The 22,664-nt window shown below is 39.9% G+C and overlaps 1 protein-coding gene across 1 annotated transcript in view; it reads left to right on the top strand.

The window, feature by feature from the left end:
* The first annotated feature begins 8,036 nt into the window (after positions 1 to 8,036).
* Positions 8,037 to 22,664, top strand: part of LOC120564005 (Golgi apparatus protein 1-like) — a 54,192-nt gene continuing 39,564 nt past the window's right edge. The window contains exon 1 of the mRNA XM_039808575.1: positions 8,037 to 8,514. Coding sequence (XP_039664509.1) covers positions 8,182 to 8,514 — 333 coding nt within the window. The 5' untranslated portion in view covers positions 8,037 to 8,181. The remainder of the gene's footprint in view (positions 8,515 to 22,664) is intronic.

The following is a 22,664-nucleotide window of genomic DNA, read 5'->3' as shown; positions in this document are numbered from 1 at the left end:
TAAATCTAGAAACATATTTCTACCAATGGTGCTGCTTTCAAGGCATGCTCGTAAATTCCTACTTTACATTCCAAAATATGTAAATACAGTATATAACCTACACTGCTCCTGAGAGGCTTGTAGTTGGAACTACGGCTATAATGTTACTTTTTTTTTTTCATTTATTTTAGGAAAACATTATGACAAAGTGTGAAAATAGAAAATTAATATTTATTTATGCTGCAAATTGAGGAAATGTCTTTAAAAGCGCTCTTTTATTTATGCATTTCGATTTCTTTTCATATATATATATATATATATATATATATATATACAAATAAAAGCAGAGCATTAAAAGACAATCATTTCATCAATTTGCAGCATAAATAAATATAAATGATTTTTATATTTTCACACTTTGTCATATTTCCTAAAATAAAAAAAAAATATATATTTATACACACACACACACACACACAAACAGAAAATGAAGTGTTTGACGTTCAAAATTTAAATTTTGCTCAAAAGTGGAGATCTCAACCAATTTGGGGATTTTTACGTTCCTCTGGCTGTAGTTCCTGTAACTCTTTCAGCTCCTACTTCAGGGCAGGCTCTTTTCTCTGTTCCCTTCTCAGCATCGGGACCTAGATCAACGAAGGTCGAGTTTCCGGTACAGACAGACCAACAACGGGACAATTTTAACAGTTTTCGCCATCTTATTCATCACTAAATTCACTCCTGACAACGTTTTAGGCGAGAAATTAACTGTTTAGATTTCGAATATCGGCAGTCTTGCGAAAATTGATGCCAAATTGACAGTTTGCTTCAAAGTTTGCTTGAGTTGAAAAGCTCCATGAAGTGAGGAGACAGTCGGCAGGCGTCTGCCCCCGGCCGCTTGCTCGTCACTCGGCCAGTCCTGCTCAGAGACCCCGCTGTAAGCTGGAGGTCTCTCAGAGCGCTCTCAGAAATAAGAGGCTTTTATTTCGCCGTTGACGGTTTGTTTGTTTAAATATCGCAACACATGTCCATCATAAGATCAACGGGAACCTGTGGTTAGCTGTCTTTACGGAGTTAAACTCCACAAGCACCTGACAACCTCTCTGGCCGGCCGTCTCTCTCAAAAAACACACACACACACACACACACACACACACACACACACACACACACACACACACACACACACACACACACACAAAAAAACAAAAAAGAGCGGAGAGAGAGATACCCGTTTCTCTTTGGGAGACTTGTTTAAATTATGACAAATATTCTATATACATTTGATTTAGTATTTAGTTCATACTTTTTTGGTGTATTTGTTTTCTGATTTTAACGCTATAAAGACCGTTGCCATGCCTACATCACTCCCTTACCCCTCCTATAGTCCCTATGGCAACCTGGCCAGTGTGAATGCAAATGGAAAAAACGGTTTTGGGGGTGAGTAGTTAGTAGAAGTGTTTAGAAGTGGACTTTTCCTATAATATGTTCCTGTAACTACTTGGTCGGAAAGAGGCTAAAGTCTAATACAGTCAAGTCAATAAAACAAAAGTGAATCAGGAAACGGGTTTATTGCCACAATGAGTTACACTTCTGTGGAATTTGCCTCGGTTGAATGCATGGTGCACACATAAACAAACGACCATTTTAAACCTTAAAATTAAGGAAACAATAAATACAGAAAAACAAATATATACACACAAATAAACCACCAGATAAGAAATAAAAGGAGAACAGATGTAGTAGAGTACGGTGGTTTAAAACACATGCTACTTACATTCTTTGTTTATTCTTTATTCAGATGTTAAGTTGTGAACCAAAAAAAACATTTATTTTTCTCGTAGAGGATGTACATTTAATCAAATACACACCAGCGGATATACTATTCAACCCTGAAGAAGAGAAGGAGACGTGCTACCTAAAGGCCTGTCTGAACAGATGGCCTTTTAAAAGAATCCACACAGTTCAACCTTCGGTCGTCTTCCTGCACACAATGTCCTCTCGGGTCAAAAACTGAGAATTCTTTCAAAAACACATTTTTTTTAATTTATTTCTATGACTTTGACACTTTTTCTGACGTTTTTTTTCCCCTTTTTTCATCATGTTTTTTCGTCATGTTTTTGTCTTTTTTTGTCATGTTTTTGTTTTTTGTTTTTTAACGTTTGTCACATTTTGTCACTATCACCGACTTCTAACCACTAGAGTTTTACACTTATTTTTGGAATTCGTGGCCAATAAACCTCATTTATATGAAAATATACCTACTTTTTGAGTTAAAAAAGCTGAAATTATGAATTATTTTGACTAAAATTAGAGGAACGTAGGGCGCCTGGATAGCTCACCTGATTGAGCATGCGCCCCACGTAGGTTAGGCTCAGTCCTTGACATAGTGGCCGCGGGTTCGATTCTGAACCCGAGGCCCTTCGCTGCATGTCATTCTCCCCTCTCTCTCTGTTTTCACATCTGCAGCTGTCCTGTATAATAAAGGCATAAATGCCCCCCAAAAAAATCTTTAAAATTAGAGGAACGTGTGTTGATGGATAGTCAGAGACTATGTCAAAGTTTAGTCAGGTTTTTTTTCTCCAAATTCTATAAAAGTGAATAAAACTCAAAATTCAATGAAAGTAGTTATCATTAATTGTACTCAGGGAGAGCGTTGGAGAGAACCATCTATGTTATTTTTGGGTAATTTGGTTAAAAAGAAACCAATATTTGTGATATAGAGATTTTGAAAACATGAGGGTTAAGCTTATTGGGAGACAGTGGCGATTTTAGACCCTTTTTTAGGGGTGCCCCAGCCCTAATATAAATGGCAGAGTTTAAATTTAGCACCATCCACCAGCCAAATGCTGATTAAAATATACAAGTGGCTGCAAGCTTTGCTTCCCTCCCCAGCCAAAAAACAATGGCAATCTATCCATTTGACTGGTGGACAAAAAAGTTCATTTTGAATCCTGGTAAAACGGTGAAGAAGATTTATTAAAGCAACACTATGCAACTTTTAGCACGAGCTGTAGTTCCAATGAGACAGCCTGTAGGAGGACCGAAGAGGGAAAAGTTACAGTGTTGCTTTAAAGTGCTCATATACTGCTCATTTTCAGGTTCATAATTGTATTTTAGAGGTTGTACCAGAATAGGTTTACATGGTTTAATTTTCAAAAAACACCATATTTTAGTTGTACTGCACATTGCTGCAGCTCCTCTTTTCACCCTGTGTTCAGCTCTCTGTTTTAGCTACAGAGTGAGACATCTCACTTCTGTAACATCTTTGTTGTCAGTCGCACATGCTCAGTAGCTAGGTAAGGACTACATGCTCAGTAGCTAGGTAAGACTACATGCTCAGTAGCTAGGTAAGGACTACATGCTCAGTAGCTAGGTAAGGACTACATGCTCAGTAGCTAGGTAAGACTACATGCTCAGTAGCTAGGTAAGGACTACATGCTCAGTAGCTAGGTAAGGACTACATGCTCAGTAGCTAGGTAAGACTACATGCTCAGTAGCTAGGTAAGACTACATGCTCAGTAACTAGGTAAGGACTACATGTTCAGTAGCTAGGTAAGACTACATGCTCAGTAGCTACAGTGCCTTGCGAAAGTATTCGGCCCCCTTGAACTTTTCGACCTTTTGCCACATTTCAGGCCTCAAACATAAAGATATAAAACTGTAATTTTTTGTGAAGAATCAACAACAAGTGGGACACAATCATGAAGTGGAACGAAATTTATTGGATATTTCAAACCTTTTAAACAAATAAAAAACTGAAATATTGGGCGTGCAAAATTATTCAGCCCCTTAAGTTAATACTTTGTAGCGCCACCTTTTGCTGCGATTACAGCTGTAAGTCGCTGGGTATGTCTCTATCAGTTTTGCACATCGAGAGCTGACATTTTTGCCCATTCCTCCTTGCAAAACAGCTCGAGCTCAGTGAGGTTGGATGGAGAGCGTTTGTGAACAGCAGTTTTCAGTTCTTTCCACAGATTCTCGATTGGATTCAGGTCAGGACTTTGACTTGGCCATTCTAACACCTGGATATGTTTATTTGTGAACCATTCCATTGTAGATTTTGCTTTATGTTTTGGATCATTGTCTTGTTGGAAGACAAATCTCCATCCCAGTCTCAGGTCTTTTGCAGACTCCATCAGGTCTTCTTCCAGAATGGTCCTGTATTTGGCTCCATCCATCTTCCCATCAATTTTAACCATCTTCCCTGTCACTGCTGAAGAAAAGCAGGCCCAAACCATGATGCTGCCACCACCATGTTTGACAGTGGGGATGGTGTGTTCAGGGTGATGAGCTGTGTTGCTTTTACGCCAAACATAACGTTTTGCATTGTTGCCAAAAAGTTTGATTTTGGTTTCATCTGACCACAGCACCTTCTTCCACATGTTTGGTGTGTCTCCCAGGTGGCTTTTGGCAAACTTTAAACGACACTTTTTATGGATATCTTTAAGAAATGGCTTTCTTCTTGCCACTCTTCCATAAAGGCCAGATTTGTGCAGTATACGACTGATTGTTGTCCTATGGACAGAGTCTCCCACCTCAGCTGTAGATCTCTGCAGTTCATCCAGAGTGATCATGGGCCTCTTGGCTGCATCTCTGATCAGTCTTCTCATTGTATGAGCTGAAAGTTTAGAGGGACGGCCGGGTCTTCGTAGATTTGTAGTGGTCTGATACTCCTTCCATTTCAATATTATCGCTTGCACAGTGCTCCTTGGGATGTTTAAAGCTTGGGAAATCTTTTTGTATCCAAATCCGGCTTTAAACTTCTCCGCAACAGTATCTCGGACCTGCCTGGTGTGTTCCTTGTTCTTCATGATGCTCTCTGCGCTTTACACGGACCTCTGAGACTATCACAGAGCAGGTGCATTTATACGGAGACTTTATTACACACAGCTGGATTCTATTTATCATCATTAGTCATTTAGGTCAACATTGGATCATTCAGAGATCCTCACTGAACTTCTGGAGAGAGTTTGCTGCACTGAAAGTAAAGGGGCTGAATAATTTTGCACGCCCACTTTTTCAGTTTTTTATTTGTTAAAAAAGTTTGAAATAGCCAATGAATTTCGTTCCACTTCATAATTGGGACCCACTTGTTGTTGATTCTTCACAAAAAAATACAGTTTTATATCTTTATGTTTGAGGCCTGAAATGTAGCAAAAGGTCGAAACGTTCAAGGGGGCCGAATACTTTCGCAAGGCACTGTAGGTAAGGACTACATGCTCAGTAGCTAGATAAGACTACATGCTCAGTAGCTAGGTAAGGACTACATGTTCAGTAGCTAGGTAAGACTACATGCTCAGTAGCTAGGTAAGGACTACATGCTCAGTAGCTAGGTAAGACTACATGCTCAGTAGCTAGGTAAGGACTACATGCTCAGTAGCTAGGTAAGACTACATGCTCAGTAGCTAGGTAAGGACTACATGCTCAGTAGCTAGGTAAGACTACATGCTCAGCAGCTAAGTAAGACTACATGCTCAGTAGCTAGGGAAGACTACATGCTCAGTAGCTAGGTAAGACTACATGCTCAGTAGCTAAGTAAGACTACATGCTCAGTAGCTAGATAAGACTACATGCTCAGTAGCTAGGTAAGGACTACATGTTCAGTAGCTAGGTAAGACTACATGCTCAGTAGCTAGGTAAGACTAAATGCTCAGTAGCTAGGTAAGGACTACATGCTCAGTAGCTAGGTAAGACTACATGCTCAGTAGCTAGGTAAGGACTACATGCTCAGTAGCTAGGTAAGACTACATGCTCAGTAGCTAGGTAAGGACTACATGTTCAGTAGCTAGGTAAGACTACATGCTCAGTAGCTAGGTAAGGACTACATGCTCAGTAGCTAGGTAAGACTACATGCTCAGCAGCTAAGTAAGACTACATGCTCAGTAGCTAGGGAAGACTACATGCTCAGTAGCTAGGTAAGACTACATGCTCAGTAGCTAAGTAAGACTACATGCTCAGTAGCTAGGTAAGACTACATGCTCAGTAGCTAGGTAAGGACTACATGCTCAGTAGCTAGGTAAGGACTACATGCTCAGTAGCTAGGTAAGACTACATGAGCTAGCTAGCTGTTTCTCTAACTTCAGTCAGTACGAGGCAGGATTAGCCGGGAGACTTCTTCTAAACGAGGGCGCACTTCACACTTTGCGTGGAATACCTGCAGAACAGGGACATGGAAGTAGTTCTATACAATTTATTTTGTAGATTAGGGTGAATTGGTGTGTGTTGTAGCAGTGTTTTGCCATTGAGAACGAGCTAGCATGCTAATGGTTAGCCCCCTAGGCCCCTCGTCTCGGCTAGTGCCGTAGAAAGCCGTGCAGATGTTGACCAGCTCACCAGGAGACTGAAGGCAGGACACATTCAGAAACCGTATCTCACTCAGAACACCATGGATGGATGTTTTTCAAAGTTTGTATGAGTGTGAAAGCACCAGAGACACAAAATAACACCCCAAAATCCCAGAAAAAGTGTTTTTTTCATACATCAACTTTAAACCTACATTTTTTGAGTTGATTCTTAGCAAAAAACATTTGTTCTTTCACAAATGTGTGCTCATTCATGTGTTATTACTTCCACCAACTAGTCAAAGTATTCTCGTACGCGTAAAATCTGACATTCAGAATCATTCAGAATACATACGAGCGAGTCGCTCCAATGGCGGCAGCCATGTTGCGCCTCCATCTCTAAAATACATTAGCCAAAGAGGGACATACCTCCGCATTTCACCCTCTTTAGTGGCACCGTGACGAATGCCAGGGGGGAGATTACTTGCCAGGGAAGCGAAAAACAGAATTAAAACGACAAAGCGACTAATATTGTAATATTGACGTTAATATCGGAGTGGCTAGAACAGTTGCGAAGTAAACGATGGAGATACTAAGAGCTAATTTCGGGTTCGGCCACCGTAGCAGTTAGAACGTGATCGGAATGGGAGGGGCTAGAAATTAGTTGGTTGTCATATACAATTTCACCGCTAGATGGGAGAAATTCTTACACAACGTAGCTTTAAGGCAGGTAAAGAGAGAATGACGGTAGTCCAAACGTGAAAAAAGAAATGAAATGTCCCATGATAGATTGTCTGTAGAAGTGTGTTATTCAACTTTTCTTTTTGTTAAAGAAGGAAAAGAAAATCTCAATACTCAATGCTATCGAATCGCGCTAAATGTAAAAATCGCAACACATATCGAATCATGTTTTTTATGAAAGAATCGAATCGAGACAAAAACATATCGTCCCAGCCCTGGTAATAGTATACAGTATGTTGTTTTCTTTAGAGCTCAAATGATTAATTGATTACTGGGGTAGTCGAAAATCAACAATTTAATAATCGCTTGATCATTTAGTTCATTTATGAAGCAGAAATGTCAAAAAGTCTCCGGCTCATATGTGACAATTTGCTGTTTTTGTTGTTGTTGTTTTTTACATCAAGTTATAATGTCACTTCTTGGTCACAAGCAGCATCTACAATAACCTGAGCCTCTTATGATCGTGATACAGTTGAGCAAATAAAGTTTTGGATAGGAAGCCGATAAGATCGCATCATTGCCATGTTCTTAAATATATACAGTATATGCAGGATTTTACAAAAAAAAAACAACTGAACAATGTATAGACTTAAGTAACTCAATCATCACATATGACCCTCTTCTTGTATTGCTGGGTTCATACATCATTCAGACAATGTTTCATGTTTTAGAACTAGTTTCTTAAATGGAAAATGGGTTTTGTAGAAAAGTATATTTATATCTTTTTGAAGCAAGGTATCTGAAACAGCATCATGTTAGTTTATGTACCAAACCCAGCGTTCGTATAAAATACTCACATTACTCATGACATTTTCAAGTTTTAATAGATGTAAACAAGCCTGAGCGAGCCAAAGTCACAGCTTCATGGGTGCAAATTTGCATTATATTCAAACCTAGATTTTTTTTTTCTCTTGGGTACTATCTGTCGAAGAACTGCAGTATTAACATTTGTACACAGTTTATCTGATACCTTTTTACTTTCTTCTATTTACAGTAAATACTAATGAATGCAGGAAGAAGATGTTTCCATGGTGGTTGTGTGATTGGACGTTCTCTCTAATTATTCATGAGCTGTCCAGTGCCATCGTAGAGAGAGAAAAAAACGTCTGCAACTTTACTCCTAGTGCCCATATTTCCTACAGCCCCTGAATGCAGCAGCAGGCTGACTGGCTCTGTGAAGATGGCGGACTGTATACGTGTTCCTCTGCTCCTGTTTTTGATGTGCATCTTATCGTCTTTGCATCCAATTCATGGAGAAAACAACCATATCGGCAAACTTGCTGTTAATGCGGATAACCAACCGAAACCACCCGGAGGTGTGGGGCCGGCTGCGGGGGTCCCGGTAGCCGCTGAGAGGATCCCGGGCGCTGGGGCCTCGCTGCCTCGGAGGCGCTCTACCGGCTGGAAGTTGGCTGAAGAGGGGGTGTGCAGAGAGGACTTGACCCGGCTTTGCCCCAAACATTCCTGGAACAACAACCTGGCGGTGCTGGAGTGTCTCCAGGATAAGAAAGAGGTAACGTTACGTGAACGGGACAAGATGCCGTGGTTGCAAGGAAAGAAGCAGGGTGTGCCTGCTGAACAAAACCGTTAGCTGTAATAGTTAGCCAGCCGCTAGCTCTCGGATTGAGATAACGTCACGCTAAATCCCGGTCACAATGTTGGCAATTTATTAGCTTTGATATCGTCTTAAATACGACACACACTGTAGAGCAAGATTGAACACACATTCAGAGTCGTCAGGATCCACTTCTTAGTTCGGCATGATGCAATGCCACGAATGGTACTTACCTTATTTACGACTTGGTAGTTTTTGAATCGTGTCGTCGCATATTTCTTGTCTTTTACTTCTCTGCTGAATTGGAACAGCGTAATGCAGATTTACAGAAAAACAACTGGAAAATGCTGAAATAAAAATTGCTTTGTGGATCAACTGTAAGCCGAATTTACCAGAAGACAAAGTTGTCACATATTAACAAAAAAATTTGCTCAGCCTGGTGTCCGTGATTTAACAGTGAGCTATAACATATTAAACTGGCCAATTATTAACGCAGTTCGGAGTTCCAGGACGAAGTGAAGCTGGACTAGCTAGCTAGCTAGCTGCTAAATGTAAAACTGGACACAGAATTTGCCAACCTGCAGGCGTAACAGTTCAAAACCACAATTCACCATAAGCTGTATTAGACCGCTCGGTAACCTGGCAACTTTGTAAACCCATATAGCTAACGTTGAGGCAGGTAGCAGTTACCTTTCGCTTGTTGATCTGTGGCTTTGTGTATTACGTTAAGTAGGTACAACGTTTCGTGTAATTATAGACCGTAACGTTACACGGCAGTAGGCACTTTTCCCTCGTCTCTGACCACTCACTGAACCGGTTATTGACGACGTGTAAGTTCAACTTGGTTTTAAAGTTGTATCCCACGTTAAATTGAAGCAGACAGAATAGTTTCAGTACATTTTTATTTTTTTTTCGGTGGAAACTCGTTTTCTTTTCCCCTGGGAAAGGTGTCAGTGGCCTCCCCCTTCAGCCCGGGGCAGCACAAGGATTAGTAGTCATTGTGGTTTTGGGGTAGTGACCGTTGTCCTGACATGTTGAGGCAACACATTACCAGATGATACAAAAAGATAAAACTCTTTTTCCGCTTTTAGTCCCAACAAAATGTATCCTGTAGCACATTTTGTATTTTATTTTTTTTTCGGTGGAAACTCGTTTTCTTTTCCCCTGGGAAAGGTGTCAGTGGCCTCCCCCTTCAGCCCGGGGCAGCACAAGGATTAGTAGTCATTGTGGTTTTGGGGTAGTGACTGTTGTCCTGACATGTTGAGGCAACACATTACCAGATGATACAAAAAGATAAAACTCTTTTTCCGCTTTTAGTCCCAACAAAATGTATCCTGTAGCACATTTTGTATCTTAAAGGTCCCATATCGTGCTCATTTTCAGGTTCACACAACATGTTTGCATGCTTTAATGTTCAAAACACATTATTAAGGTCTCAATATACCTTAGCGCCTGTCTCTTTAAGTCCCTCTCCAAAAAAAAAAAACCCAGTCTGCTCTGATTGGTCAGTGTTTCGTGATCTTTCGCATCTGCGTCTCTGCAGCCGGGGAATGACCGTTACGGCACTGAAGAGGCATTTTCTAACTATATAGTGTGGTTGTGACATCTCAGTCGTACACGAGTCCTGACGGCTCGTTTAAATGCACCGTTTCTGAATACGGGCTGTGTTCATTTCTCTGTACATTGAGCGTTTTCATACTTATCTCGCAGTACTCGCAGTATTTAGATTAAACCTTGACCTGCTTTATAAATCGAACAAGACATGGAAATCTAAGATTGTATACTTTTTTCGTTTCAAGAGTAAGCTTTGTTTGTAATTCAAATGCAAAATACTGTCTTTGCCTATGGATAATACAGTATAAAATGAACTAATTTGTGAACAAATTGTGAACATTTACTGTAGGGCTGCAACTAATCCTTTCATTCTTTTAGTCAATATACAGTCTAGGGCTGTCCCCGACTAAAGAAGTTCTTAGTCAGTATCGCTCATGCGATTTTAGCGACCAGTCGAGTTTATTTCCTCGACAGATCTGTAAAACCGTGTTACTCCACAAAGAATCATTCAAAAGCAACACTTGAAATCTTGTGTTTACCAAAGATATGCTTGTATGTTTAAGATAAGAGAAGATAAGATAGACTTTATTAATCCCGCACTGGGGAAATTAAAATAGGGGCCCTATACAATAAAAGGTGATTATACTAATGCTAAAAAACAAGAGCAGTCTGGTGAGTTGAACACAAATACACACACACAGCTGAACTGTCAGACCAGATAACAGACAGGGCACAGTAACATAGACGCACATTTTGGTGGACATGCACAAAAACAACATTGCTGGGACCATACCAAGCAACATGCTGTGTCCCCAACTATGCAATAGTGAGATAAAAACGCACAGGCAGAGCACAAAAGACACAGACAGACAGAGTAGGAAGAGACGAGATGACAGGAAGGTTTAGTGCCTAAAGTAACGTTGACAGTGCTCACTACTTGTTAGCCACTTCTTGAAGTTTAGCTTAAAAGAAGGCATGCGTGTTTTTTTAAATGTTAAAATTATAACGGTACAAAACGGAGAGAAGCGCCTCACATTTGAGGAGCAGGAATCTGGAAAATGTTGGCTGACCAATGACCAAAAAGATTTAAACAACTCTGAAAAATGTTTATTTTTAACCATTTTAAATCAGCTTTTTTTTTTAATGCGATACCTGCCTTCTCATTTCGAAAACTAATGAACCGGGGGTGGAGAATGACGGCAGTTTGGCGTTGTTTGCACATGGGTTCACACTCTGCTTCGAGAGATAACTGTAAACTGTCTTCCTACAATAAATAGTTTCCCAGCAAGCTGGTCTATTGGTTTATCCTGTTCTAACTAAGTCCACAGGTAGATGTGTGAGAAAGGTGGAGTTCTCCTCGTTATTCTCTCACGCCCACTTAGAGTGAGGCAGCTTTCCAATGCTTATCTGCAGTAGGGGTGCACTACGTGACCAATGGAGCGTACCACGTGTGTGCATATTTCGACAGAGTGACAGTGTGAGTGAAGAAATAGAGACGACAAAACGGAACGGATCAGAGAAGCGGAAGAAAAGTTGTGTCCTGTTCTTTTATTTATCTATTTTATACTGTCCAATCAGTAGAACATGTCCTGTTCTGTAGACATGGTCCTTATTTATATATTTTATACTGTCCAATCAGTAGAACATGTCCTGTTCTGTAGACATGGTCCTTATTTATATATTTTATACTGTCCAATCAGTAGAACATGTCCTGTTCTGCAGACATGGACCTTATTTATATATTTTATAACTGTCCAACCAGTAGAACATGTCCTGTTCTGTAGACATGGTCCTTATTTATATATTTTATAACTGTCCAACCAGTAGAACATGTCCTGTTCTGCAGACAGGGACCTTATTTATATATTTTATAACTGTCCAACCAGTAGAACATGTCCTGTTCTGTAGACATGGTCCTTATTTATATATTTTATACTGTCCAACCAGTAGAACATGTCCTGTTCTGCAGACATGGACCTTATTTATATATTTTATACTGTCCAACCAGTAGAACATGTCCTGTTCTGTAGACATGGTCCTTATTTATTTCTTCATGTTGGACCAGTCCAATATGACCGTCGGTTGAAATAAACCTTGTGTTGCATTTGTTGTGAATCTATTTTGCTGCGTTGTCCCATAGCTTTTGTAATTTGACATACGTTTCAAAATATGAAAATGAATATTGAACTGAGAGCACTGTGGCTGTTGGCCGGCTGACCGCTGACTGCTTACTCACTTCTTTAAGCTCATTATCTGCTGGTCAACAGCCAAACTCCAGCCCACTGAGAGATCTCTGTACGCTACAACAGGAGCTTACAGCAGCTAAGACAAGCCGTGGTTTGTGCCCCATTATCTGCTTACTCAGTATCACAAGACAGCGTCCCCTCTGGTGGCATGAGGGCTGCCAAGCCAACAATTCCTCTGTGAAGGGAAAAAGTTTTCAGGAACATCGAGCCAGCTGTGTTTTTCCGTGATCCTGCTGACAAACAAATATACAGTGTTTTGTTTTTTTTAGCAGTGGGGGGGGGGAAGGTCTGTTCAAACAACAACCCCCACCATGGAAATGTTGCCATGGTGGGCCACCACTACAAAATCAACATAGAGGAAACGCTGAATATAACCAACGACATAATGTCTTTTTGGCGGCAGTAATAATCATTAGTCGTGGAAGTGGAAGATGTCGCTGTGGGAAGCTGTGATGGGCATATCTTATTATTTACAGACTTAACAAAAAAGAAAAACAACAGATGAATCGATAATGAAAATAATAGTCACGGACGAGGCGTAGACGATGCATCAAATGTCACATTTGAATTCAAATCGACCCCAAACGGTTGTTGTCCTGTCTGGCATTTTAAGTGTAGGTTGATGAAAACAATAAGTTGAAGAAATATCAATCCATCACCTAAAAGGCAAAAGGTAAATTCTTCTTTGTTTGAACTCTCCTCGTTCCTCTGCCATGGTGGCAGTTTGATATTGTATGCAAATGTGCATATCGGTATCATCTCAGTGGCGTTCGGTGCCAGTCTCACTTTGCTCGCTGTCTGATTTTGATTAAAGACCTTTTTAACGCCTCTGCGAATGACGTGTTTAAGGTCATGTTTCATCACTGGAATGAACTGAAAATGAAAACGGTTTCATATCAGATTGTTTTTGTGTCTTCTACCGAGGTTTTGACTTTGCGATAAAGGTGAAAATGGTTAAAGATGACAGTGACGTCCTGGGGATTTGAATCCCATTGTATGCTGTAATCGGTCACATGTTCATCAGGAGCGACTGCTTTGTTTTTTTACTCTACTGCTAAGCTGTATATACTACCGGTCAAAAGTTTGGGGTCACTTAGAAATTTCCACTCCATTATGGACAGAATACCAGCTGATCTGAGTGGGTGGCTGATCTTTAATGCAATATCTACATTGCCCATTATCAGCAACCATTCATCCACTGTCCCAAAGGCCCATTCTGTTTACTAATCTGATATCATTTTAAAAGGCTAACTGAGAAAACATTGGAGAACCCTTTTGCAAATTATGTAAGCACATAATGTAATCGGAAAACTGCTGCCCTGGTTAAAAATACAATTCAACTGATCTCAGCTGGTATTCTGTCTGGAATGGAGTGTAGTGGACATTTCTAAGTGACCCCAAACGTCTGACCGGTAGTGTATATTTACAAGAATAAAATACCTTTTTTATATATATATTTTTAATTTATTTTAAAAACCAAATTCCAGACATCTTAATGCTCTGTCAGCACCTGAATTCTCCCTGCAGAATTTGTTGCCATTTGACATATTTCCAAGGTTTTCTGCTTGCTGAAAAAAGCTCAACTTGATTCAGTTTGCAACATTTCATTTGTATTTGTCATTGTGCGTTATGAAAACAGTAGCTTAAAGTTGTTTTTTTAAAATATAAAACAAAGCAATGACTTTTTTTTAAGATTTTTTGCTCAACATCCATTCTTAACACTTGCAACTTTTAGTTTTTCTGCGTCAAAATTTCAAACTTAAACCTTTTTTTCCTGTTGTCGCTATTCTCAATGTTTTTGTCACTTTTTTTTAATGTTTTTTGTTGATTTTTGCTGCGCTTCTTTTGACATTTTTTTTTCTTTTCAATGTTTTTATAAAAAAAAAACTTTTTATTAAATGTTACATCATTTAATAAAACTCCCAAATTCAATGAAAGTAGTGAACTGATTATTTATTTAACATGTGAAGAGCGTCATATGGAATCATCCTCGTTATTTATTTGACAATTTGGTTGAAAGAAAACCCAAATTTCTGCTATAGAAACTTTATGAAAATGGGTCAGATTTGGAGGGACAAAAGGAGGGTTACATACTTGTCTGCAAGCTGAAAAATAATAAGGAAAAACACTTCACTGTATGATAGCATAACATATCAAATTGCTTGCGCATTATATATATATATATATATATATATATATATATATATATATATATATATATATATATATATATATATATAGCAAGTAGATTGCAGTAGCTTTGTACAGGAGAGATTTATGTTGGGACTGTAAAACTGAAAACAGGAATTTATATTGTGTTAAACTCTCAGGAATGTCTATACTGTGCACTGTTTTTTTGCACTACAACCTATTAATATATAATATATAACCTATAGAGTTATGAGAGAGTTATGTTTGTACTGTATAGAGTAAACAGGCTGGCCTTTCATTTTGTATAACAGTAAAATAATTGTATTTAATTTTGTGTAAAGCAGAAGATTTTTTGCTGTGCAAAACTGTTTAATAAAGCATATTATTAAGATTTTTTTGGTATTTATTTGAGATACATTATGGTTTTTATTAATCGAGCAACAGAAAAATAATCGTTAGATTAATCGTCCAATTAGTCGTTAGATTAGTCGACTAATCGATAAAATAATCGCCCGATTAATCGTTTAATAAATAATCGTTTACCCCCAGCCTTAATACATCGCTTTGACAGAGGGGGAAAAAAGGAAAAGACAACCATCTCAAAAAGAAACGCACACATACATTTAAATATGTATTTAACAAAAATAAAAAAGCAACATACAATGGAAAGATATTGGCAAAAACATCTATTTATCAATGACTTTTCAAACTCAAACACAATGTAATAGACCTTTTTTCACAGCAGACATGTTGACATGTCATAGTAGGAGAAGCACAGGTGTATTCAAACCCATTACTGATGGCTGCATTCCACTTAGGAGAGGTCCTGGTATTAAACCATTACTGATGGCTGCATTCCACTTAGGAGAGGTCCTGGTATTAAAACATTACTGATGGCTGCATTCCACTTAGGAGAGACCCTGTTATTAAACCATTAATGATGGCAGCATTCCACTTAGGAGAGGTCCTGGTATTAAACCATTACTGATGGCTGCATTTCACTTAGGAGAGGTCCTGGTATTAAACCATTACTGATGGCTGCTGCATTCCACTTAGGAGAGGTCCTGGTATTAAACCATTACTGATGGCTGCATCCCACTTAGGAGAGGTCCTGGTATTAAACCATTACTGATGGCTGCATCCCACTTAGGAGAGGTCCTGGTATTAAACCATTACTGATGGCTGCATTCCACTTAGGAGAGGCCCTGGTATTAAACCATTACTGATGGCTGCATTCCACTTAGGAGAGACCCTGGTATTAAACCATTAATGATGGCTGCATTCCACTTAGGAGAGGTCCTGGTATTAAACCATTAAGGATGGCTGCATTCCACTTAGGAGAGGCCCTGGTATTGGGCATGCTGACTCACTGAAATAGCTTACTGGGACACTTGATGGAATTGAGCCATCGTTAAGGTTATCCATTTCAGCTGACAAGTCAAAATGTCTGCTGTGAAAAAGGTCCATACAGTATATGTCCATTATGTTAATGGATTGTCCAGCCCTAATGGGACTTCATAGTTTTTGTTGGTCCATAGTTTTCAACTTTTAGTGCAAAAGGGAAATCGGTCACCAGACAAAACCTTTTGCGAACTGTATCTGAATCAAAAGCCTGATTGTTACAGTATGGCATGAATGCAGCTCAAGGCCCAGTGAACCCAGATTTATTTATTTTTTTGGGGTGCGACGTCTCGTCTTCGTACGCCCGCCCCGAACGCTGCTGCCGAGTAGTGACAGTGGCGCTCGCTCGTCTTCCTTCTGTGAGGAAGGCCACGAGCTGCCCAGATGGCACTGGCGCTGCTGTTCCCCTGGTTAAGGGGCGAGATTGAGAGCTGCTTTTAGACTCTTGAGCATTTTTGTGTGTCTCCGGCCTGGCCGCCGTCACTCCTGCTGGTGGCTGTGGTTTTGTGGACGTGGTGCAGAGTCTCCGAGTCTGGAGGGAGGAGGCCGTGGAGATTGATGGTTTCGTTTCGTTCCAGCCTGTCGGCTGCGTGAAGCCTCCATGTGTCTGTTGTCTGTCTCAGCCTCCCAGTTGTACCCAGTTTGATAATTGGCAATTAACACATTAAAGTGGGATTTGGGGTTGTTTTTCTTATTTTTTTTCACAACCTGGACCCTATTTCCCCATGCGTTGGTGTTTAAGTGACTAATTTGTCCAGTATTGAGTGAGAACGCTGTAACCGGCAGCTGTGAACCGGCAGCTGTGAACCGGGCAGCGATGTAACCCAATCGATAGCCGTCAGTTTGCGGCTATCGTCCACTAAAAGTTCTGTTTTTGCTGCTGACAGACACAGATTATTATTCTAAGTGTCTGACTATGTTATGGAAAGGATCCCTACAGAGAGAGACCTTTTTTTTTTTGTTAAAAAATAAAACAAAAATAGGGTTACAACGATGCATTGATCTGGAACCAATATCATCGACTGCAAAGTGAAAATATTGATACGTATCAACTTTAAGGATGGGCTTTTATTTTGAAATTCCCCCTTACTACTTAATACTTCTTTTTATTAAAACAAATGTTTGGTTTTCATTTACATATCTGGAAGAGCTCAGGAATACAATTGTGAAATCAAATGAGAAGCCCTATTTGCACGGGATTAGCATCATCTGGGAACCTCTGTATGATTTAGAAATTAATTACTTTTTTCTGTTTTACATAAATAAAAGTAAACAAATAGTCATTATGGTACTGTCACTTTAATACAGGATTATCTGTCTGGTTGTCAGTCTCAGGGCCAGTGTGTCCTGATGATAAAGCTGCTGCTTTTTATAGGCTTATCTTGCATAAACCTAAACAAAGAGAGGAGCTTTTTAGTTTGTTTTGATTTTTGGGCCATAAAGGAAAAAAAATGTCCTGGTTGCTTAGCAACAACCCCTTTTATTTATTTTTTGTCCTTTTCGGTGTCTGACGGTCCATTCAGGCTTTGTGTTATTCATCTGAAAGTGCTGAAGTGTTTATCCAGTGTTTGATAACCGTGACGTTAACCAGTAATTTACCGAGACACTCGGACGACCTCACAGCGAAAGCACACCGGCCGCTTAAAGGCCTCTTCGCAGTCGCCGCACCTGACCTGGCGCGTGCCAATGTGACGTCAAAATGATGTAAATCTCGCCTGCGCGGCAGGATTTTAAGTGCACACCACTCTATTTTTATATTTTTCTTTTCTTCAGCGGCGCACGACAAAGCGGAAACAAGAAGCATGAACGAGTTCGAGGGTAACGTGATGCCAGGACTCTCAGAGTGACTGCAGGTCTCTCTTGTGAACTTACCGGGTTAAGATGAGCTCTTCTACCGCGAATGAAAGGCTCGATCCCACCAAGTAGCTCATCCAATCAGATCAAAGCATCGACGTCAATGCTGCCGCCAGTTCTGCCGTTGTTTACCTTTTTCTTCTTCTTCTAGTCCGTAGAAAGAGCAAAGTTAGCACCACCTCTGTTCAGGAGTAGACTGCAACTAGTGTCGCGACTGCCACGCGCGACCATGACGTTGCATTGTCGCGTGACAGGTCGGGAACGGCGAGTATACTGGACGTCTAAGCGTCGCGTATAGCCGCCTAGCGCAGCTATTTTTATTTCGGCACTGGGCGTGGAGCGTCCGTGTCGGCCCGCGTGCTGCAGCAGCGATCGTTGTCGCCGTCACTTCTATTTCTATTTTAATGTGTCAAGCCAGGCAGGTAATCGCACACAGGAAGACCACAGTGCAGCCGGATGCTTTACAAAAATAAAACGGATTTCAAAATAAAACGCCCAGATTCGTGGTGATTTTTGGCTGTCTTGACGTCTCACAGCGAGACACGCGATCAGGCACACGGAGAGAGAGAGAGACGCACACACACAAACCTAATATGCTTAAAATGATAATTACATGTAAAGATAGGTAGTACTGATAATTTTTGGTGTTTGGGGCGAGGATTGGGGTTTATCCACTCTTGAAGAAGCTGTTTTTTTTTGTTTTTTTTGTTTGGTTTTGTTTTTTTGATGTGCACAAATAAGTGACAGGTACCATAAGATTTTTTCTTCTTCCTGTTCCTTTTTTTTTCATTCATGCATGTTATGAATGAATGAATACATGTTTAAATGCTGCTGTTTGATAGGAAAAAAGGCACACACATTTTGTGGGTGGAGAGTCAAATAAAACAAACTGTGTGCAGAGACTAGTAGTTCTATCCGACCCGAATCAATGAAACGTGTTTGAACAGTTAAAGATGTGCTGCCTCGAGTCGTTGTTTGACTGTGATTTAGGTGTGGTAAAGACTGGTGCTAGGACCTGATAAGCCTAGGCCGTTTACATATCCCTTTTCGAGCGGCTCAAGTGTTGTGTTGACGTTTTAGTTTTATTTGTTTATACATTTTATAGATATTTTATTTTAATCATTCGAAATGAAGATTTTATATATTTCTTTCATTCATTCAGGGTTAGTTTTTGATTGGCTTATTGAAAACGCAGCATGATGTAACGGGAGTTTTTTAACATCAAGTTTAGTTTGTCGCGGCTGCCTTTCTTGCTTGATGTCCTTATCCTTGATTTTGGTGGGGGCAGTGGTGGCCTAAAGGTTGAAGAAGCGAGCTTGTGACCGGGGGGGGGAGCCGTCGGTTCAATCCCCAGACCGACGGGATGAAAGTCTGGGTGGGGAAAGAGTGAAAGAGCAGCGCTTTGTCCCTTCTCTCATCACCACTACTGACGGTGCCCTTGAGCAAGGCCCTTAACCTCCAACCCGCTCCAGTGGAGCTGCTCAGTGGCCAGCAGATCAGACTGTGGTTGGACTGGGCAGCTTCCAGGTAGGAATGTGTGGAACTGTGTGAATGTGATCAGGGCGTTCCTGCAAAAGAGAGGCTCTCGGTGAACCTTCCCTGAATAAATAAAGGTAAAAAAAAATTTAAATAAATGTGTCAAATTATATTTTGAAGTTCAATAGTTAAGTAGGGCTGCACAAAATTAGGAAGATATCTAATTGTGATTATTTTGCCTGATATTGCGATATGAGTCACGATATTGGAGGGAATGATCGTTTTTGTATCATTGTTCTCATTTTCATTGAAAAAAAATTAAAATACCGGTCAAAAGTTTGGGGTCACTTACAAATTTCCACTCCATTACAGACATAATAGCAGCTGAGATCAGTTGCATTGTGTTTTTAACCAGGGCAGCAGTTTTCAGATTACATTATGTTCTTATATAATTTTCAAAAGGGTTCTTTAATTTTTTTGATCATTTAGCCTTTTAAAATGCCATCAGATTAGTGAACAGAATGGGCCTTTGGGACAGTGGATGAATGGTTGCTGATAATGGGAACTGTAGATACTGCATTAAAGATCAGCCACTTCTTTCTACAACAGTTTTTGCGAGGATCTGTACCAAACAAAGATGTTTTCTGTAGTCTGTAGGATACGATTGGTAGGCCGGGACGTCTCCACAGCACCACAATACTTCATTTTAGAACAGTTTGACACATATTTTGCCTTTTAACAAATATTGCGCCCCCTCTGCGATTTGGATATTGCACTAGTTCATATTGCGATTTTGGAAAGAATTGCGATTAATTGTGCAGCCCTAGGAAGCAGGGCTTAAAGTGATGCAGATAAAGGCTGTTTAAACCCAAACGCACAGCTGCCGGGCTCGCTGCTTCATGACTCAGTAGGTGCTGGAATTGGCCGGCTTCCCTCTGGATTCGCTCTTCTTTCTATCACTTCATTTCATTTTTCTGTCTCCATCTCTTCCTCTCACCCACTTCCAATCATAGCTCAACCTCATGCCAGTTTTTCCCAAGACGAAATGAGGAGAGCTGATTAAGTTTAATTTAGCTGCAGCTATTAAATGAGATGGAGGTTTTCACACCGTTTTTTTACACTCTCAGTCAGTGAGTTGGTAAAAACAAAGAGCCTTGATGTTTTTGTCTGAGCAAAGTATGTGAAAAGGGTGTGTGAGCTGTGTCGGTTTCATATCCTCCTACTGTGGTAGATTCCATCTCTAACAGCTGTCACCGAGTTAAACACACACATGCAGAGTTGGATTAATACAACCGGTCCGATTCACCTTAGGGCTGCTCGATTATGGAAAAAAACATAATCACGATTATTTCGGTCAATATTGAAATCACGGTAATTTAACACGATTACTCGTTGACTTCTGGAAAGATGTTGCAATTATTGAACTTAAAAAACAGTGGAAAAAGTTATCCACAGTAAAAAAAAAAAAAAAAAAAACACATAACTGTGAAATTTGCCTTAATACTTTTCCTGTTTAAACTTTATTTTTTTCAGAACACAATAGAAAATAAGAGTTTACTTGCAAAACGTAATGAGCTAAATAATAGTTTTTCACGATTATTCTGTTTTTGTGATCATTGGGAGCCGAAATCATAATCACGATTACATTTCGATTAATTGCACAGCCCTAATTCACCTCAGCAGTTATTATCCTAGTAAAGGCTAGAATTGATTTTAAGATTCTGCTCCTAGTATATAAAGCTCTCAATGGCCTTGCACCTCAGTATATTAGAGACATGCTCATTATATATGAACCAGCAAGACTCCTCAGATCCACAGGCAGTGGTCTTTTAATTGTCCCTCGCTGTAACTCCAGAGCAGGGGAGGCTCCCTTTTGTGTCTATGCCCCAAATATATGGAATACCCTGCCAGTGGAACTGAGAGAGGCCTCCACACTGAACATTTAAAAAAAAAAAAAAAGGGATAAAAACCTTTCTTTTTACAAAGGTTTATGATTAACGGAGTTTGTCACTGTTCAATGTTGATCTTTTTAAGTGTGTGTGTGTTTGTGTGCGTGTGCCTAATATCCTCAGTATACTGTGTATAAAGTGTTTTATTTGTAAGTGTACTTTTTTGTACGAAGCACATTGTGTTATGTTAACTTATATGAAATGTGCTATAGAAATAAAGTTTGATTTGATTCATCCTGTTGGCATATCAAATGTATTTCCCCTGCTTTCATAAGCTCTCTTATGGCTGCTTTTCATCATCGTTAGTCTATTTTGGCTTTTGAAATCAACGCAGGATTATACGGATGAGAAGTTTTTTGGCTTTTCTGAAACCTGCAGATCCCCTGGCGGAGCCGGGTAGAGACGCCCACATGAGTCACGTTGTGCTCTGCAGCAGCAGTGATGTGATGTTTGCGTGTTCAGTCCAGAGGATGGGTGGACTGAGCCTGTGCAGAGGCGGGGGCTCTCCCTGCGGGCCCCGGGGGCCGCTCCAGAAAAACACAGAAAATAAAACAAAAGTCCCGTACCGTTTAATCCAGCATCAGACTGGCCGGCTCCATCCAGGTTAACCCTTGTGTTGTCCTCAGGTCAAATTTGACCCGTTTTCAAATGGTTTTTGTATCCGAAATATGGGTTTCTTTGAACCAAAATTCCCAAAAAAAACTTGGCTGCATGGAAGATCTTCGCAGGTAAAATGAATGATTAGTTTTTGTAATTTGAATTTTGGGTGTTTTTATTCAATTTTATAGCATTTGGAGAAAAAAAAAAGTGTAATGGTTTCTAAACACTATCCTGACTAAACTTTAACATAAACCAGTTTGGGATTCACTCAACATCCTTTTGACCTGAACTATTAGTCAAAAATAATTCATAATTTCTGCTTTTTTAACTCCCTAATAGGTAACATGTCATATAAATTAGGTTTATTGACTATGTATGAAAAAAAGGACAAAGACAACACAAGGGTTAACACCCCACACCCTTCAGCTTTTGCTGACACTGACGCACTCGCTGTGTTGACTTTGCAAAAAAAAAAAAAACAGGATGCTGCTTTCAGGTGCAAGTCGGAAGCACCGGAATTACAGGTTGAGCCTCCGTACACCGAAAAATCAAGGCAGTAAATGTGAGACAAACTGTATTTTCTAGGTCTTCAGTTTGAGTGTCCTAAGATGAATACAGAATCTGTTTTGTTTAACCTACCAAAGTCTTCTGCACACCTACGAGAAACACTGAAAGAAAATGTGTAACTATATCGATTTTAGATTGATTGTCCCAGAGGGAGATTTCTTTTTACACCCGGAAACGTGCAGATATAGACGTTACGCAAAAATCCATAATAACAAAATGACATATACCGTGATAGGTTTCTGACTCCTAATTCCCATCAGATATTTTATTTTGAAAGGGAAGGTAAATGTATACTGATTTTGAGCCAGTT

The sequence above is a fragment of the Perca fluviatilis genome, chromosome 8 (genome assembly GCF_010015445.1).
Source record: "Perca fluviatilis chromosome 8, GENO_Pfluv_1.0, whole genome shotgun sequence".
Taxonomy (NCBI): domain Eukaryota; kingdom Metazoa; phylum Chordata; class Actinopteri; order Perciformes; family Percidae; genus Perca; species Perca fluviatilis.
This window is presented reverse-complemented; position numbering and strand designations above follow the sequence as displayed.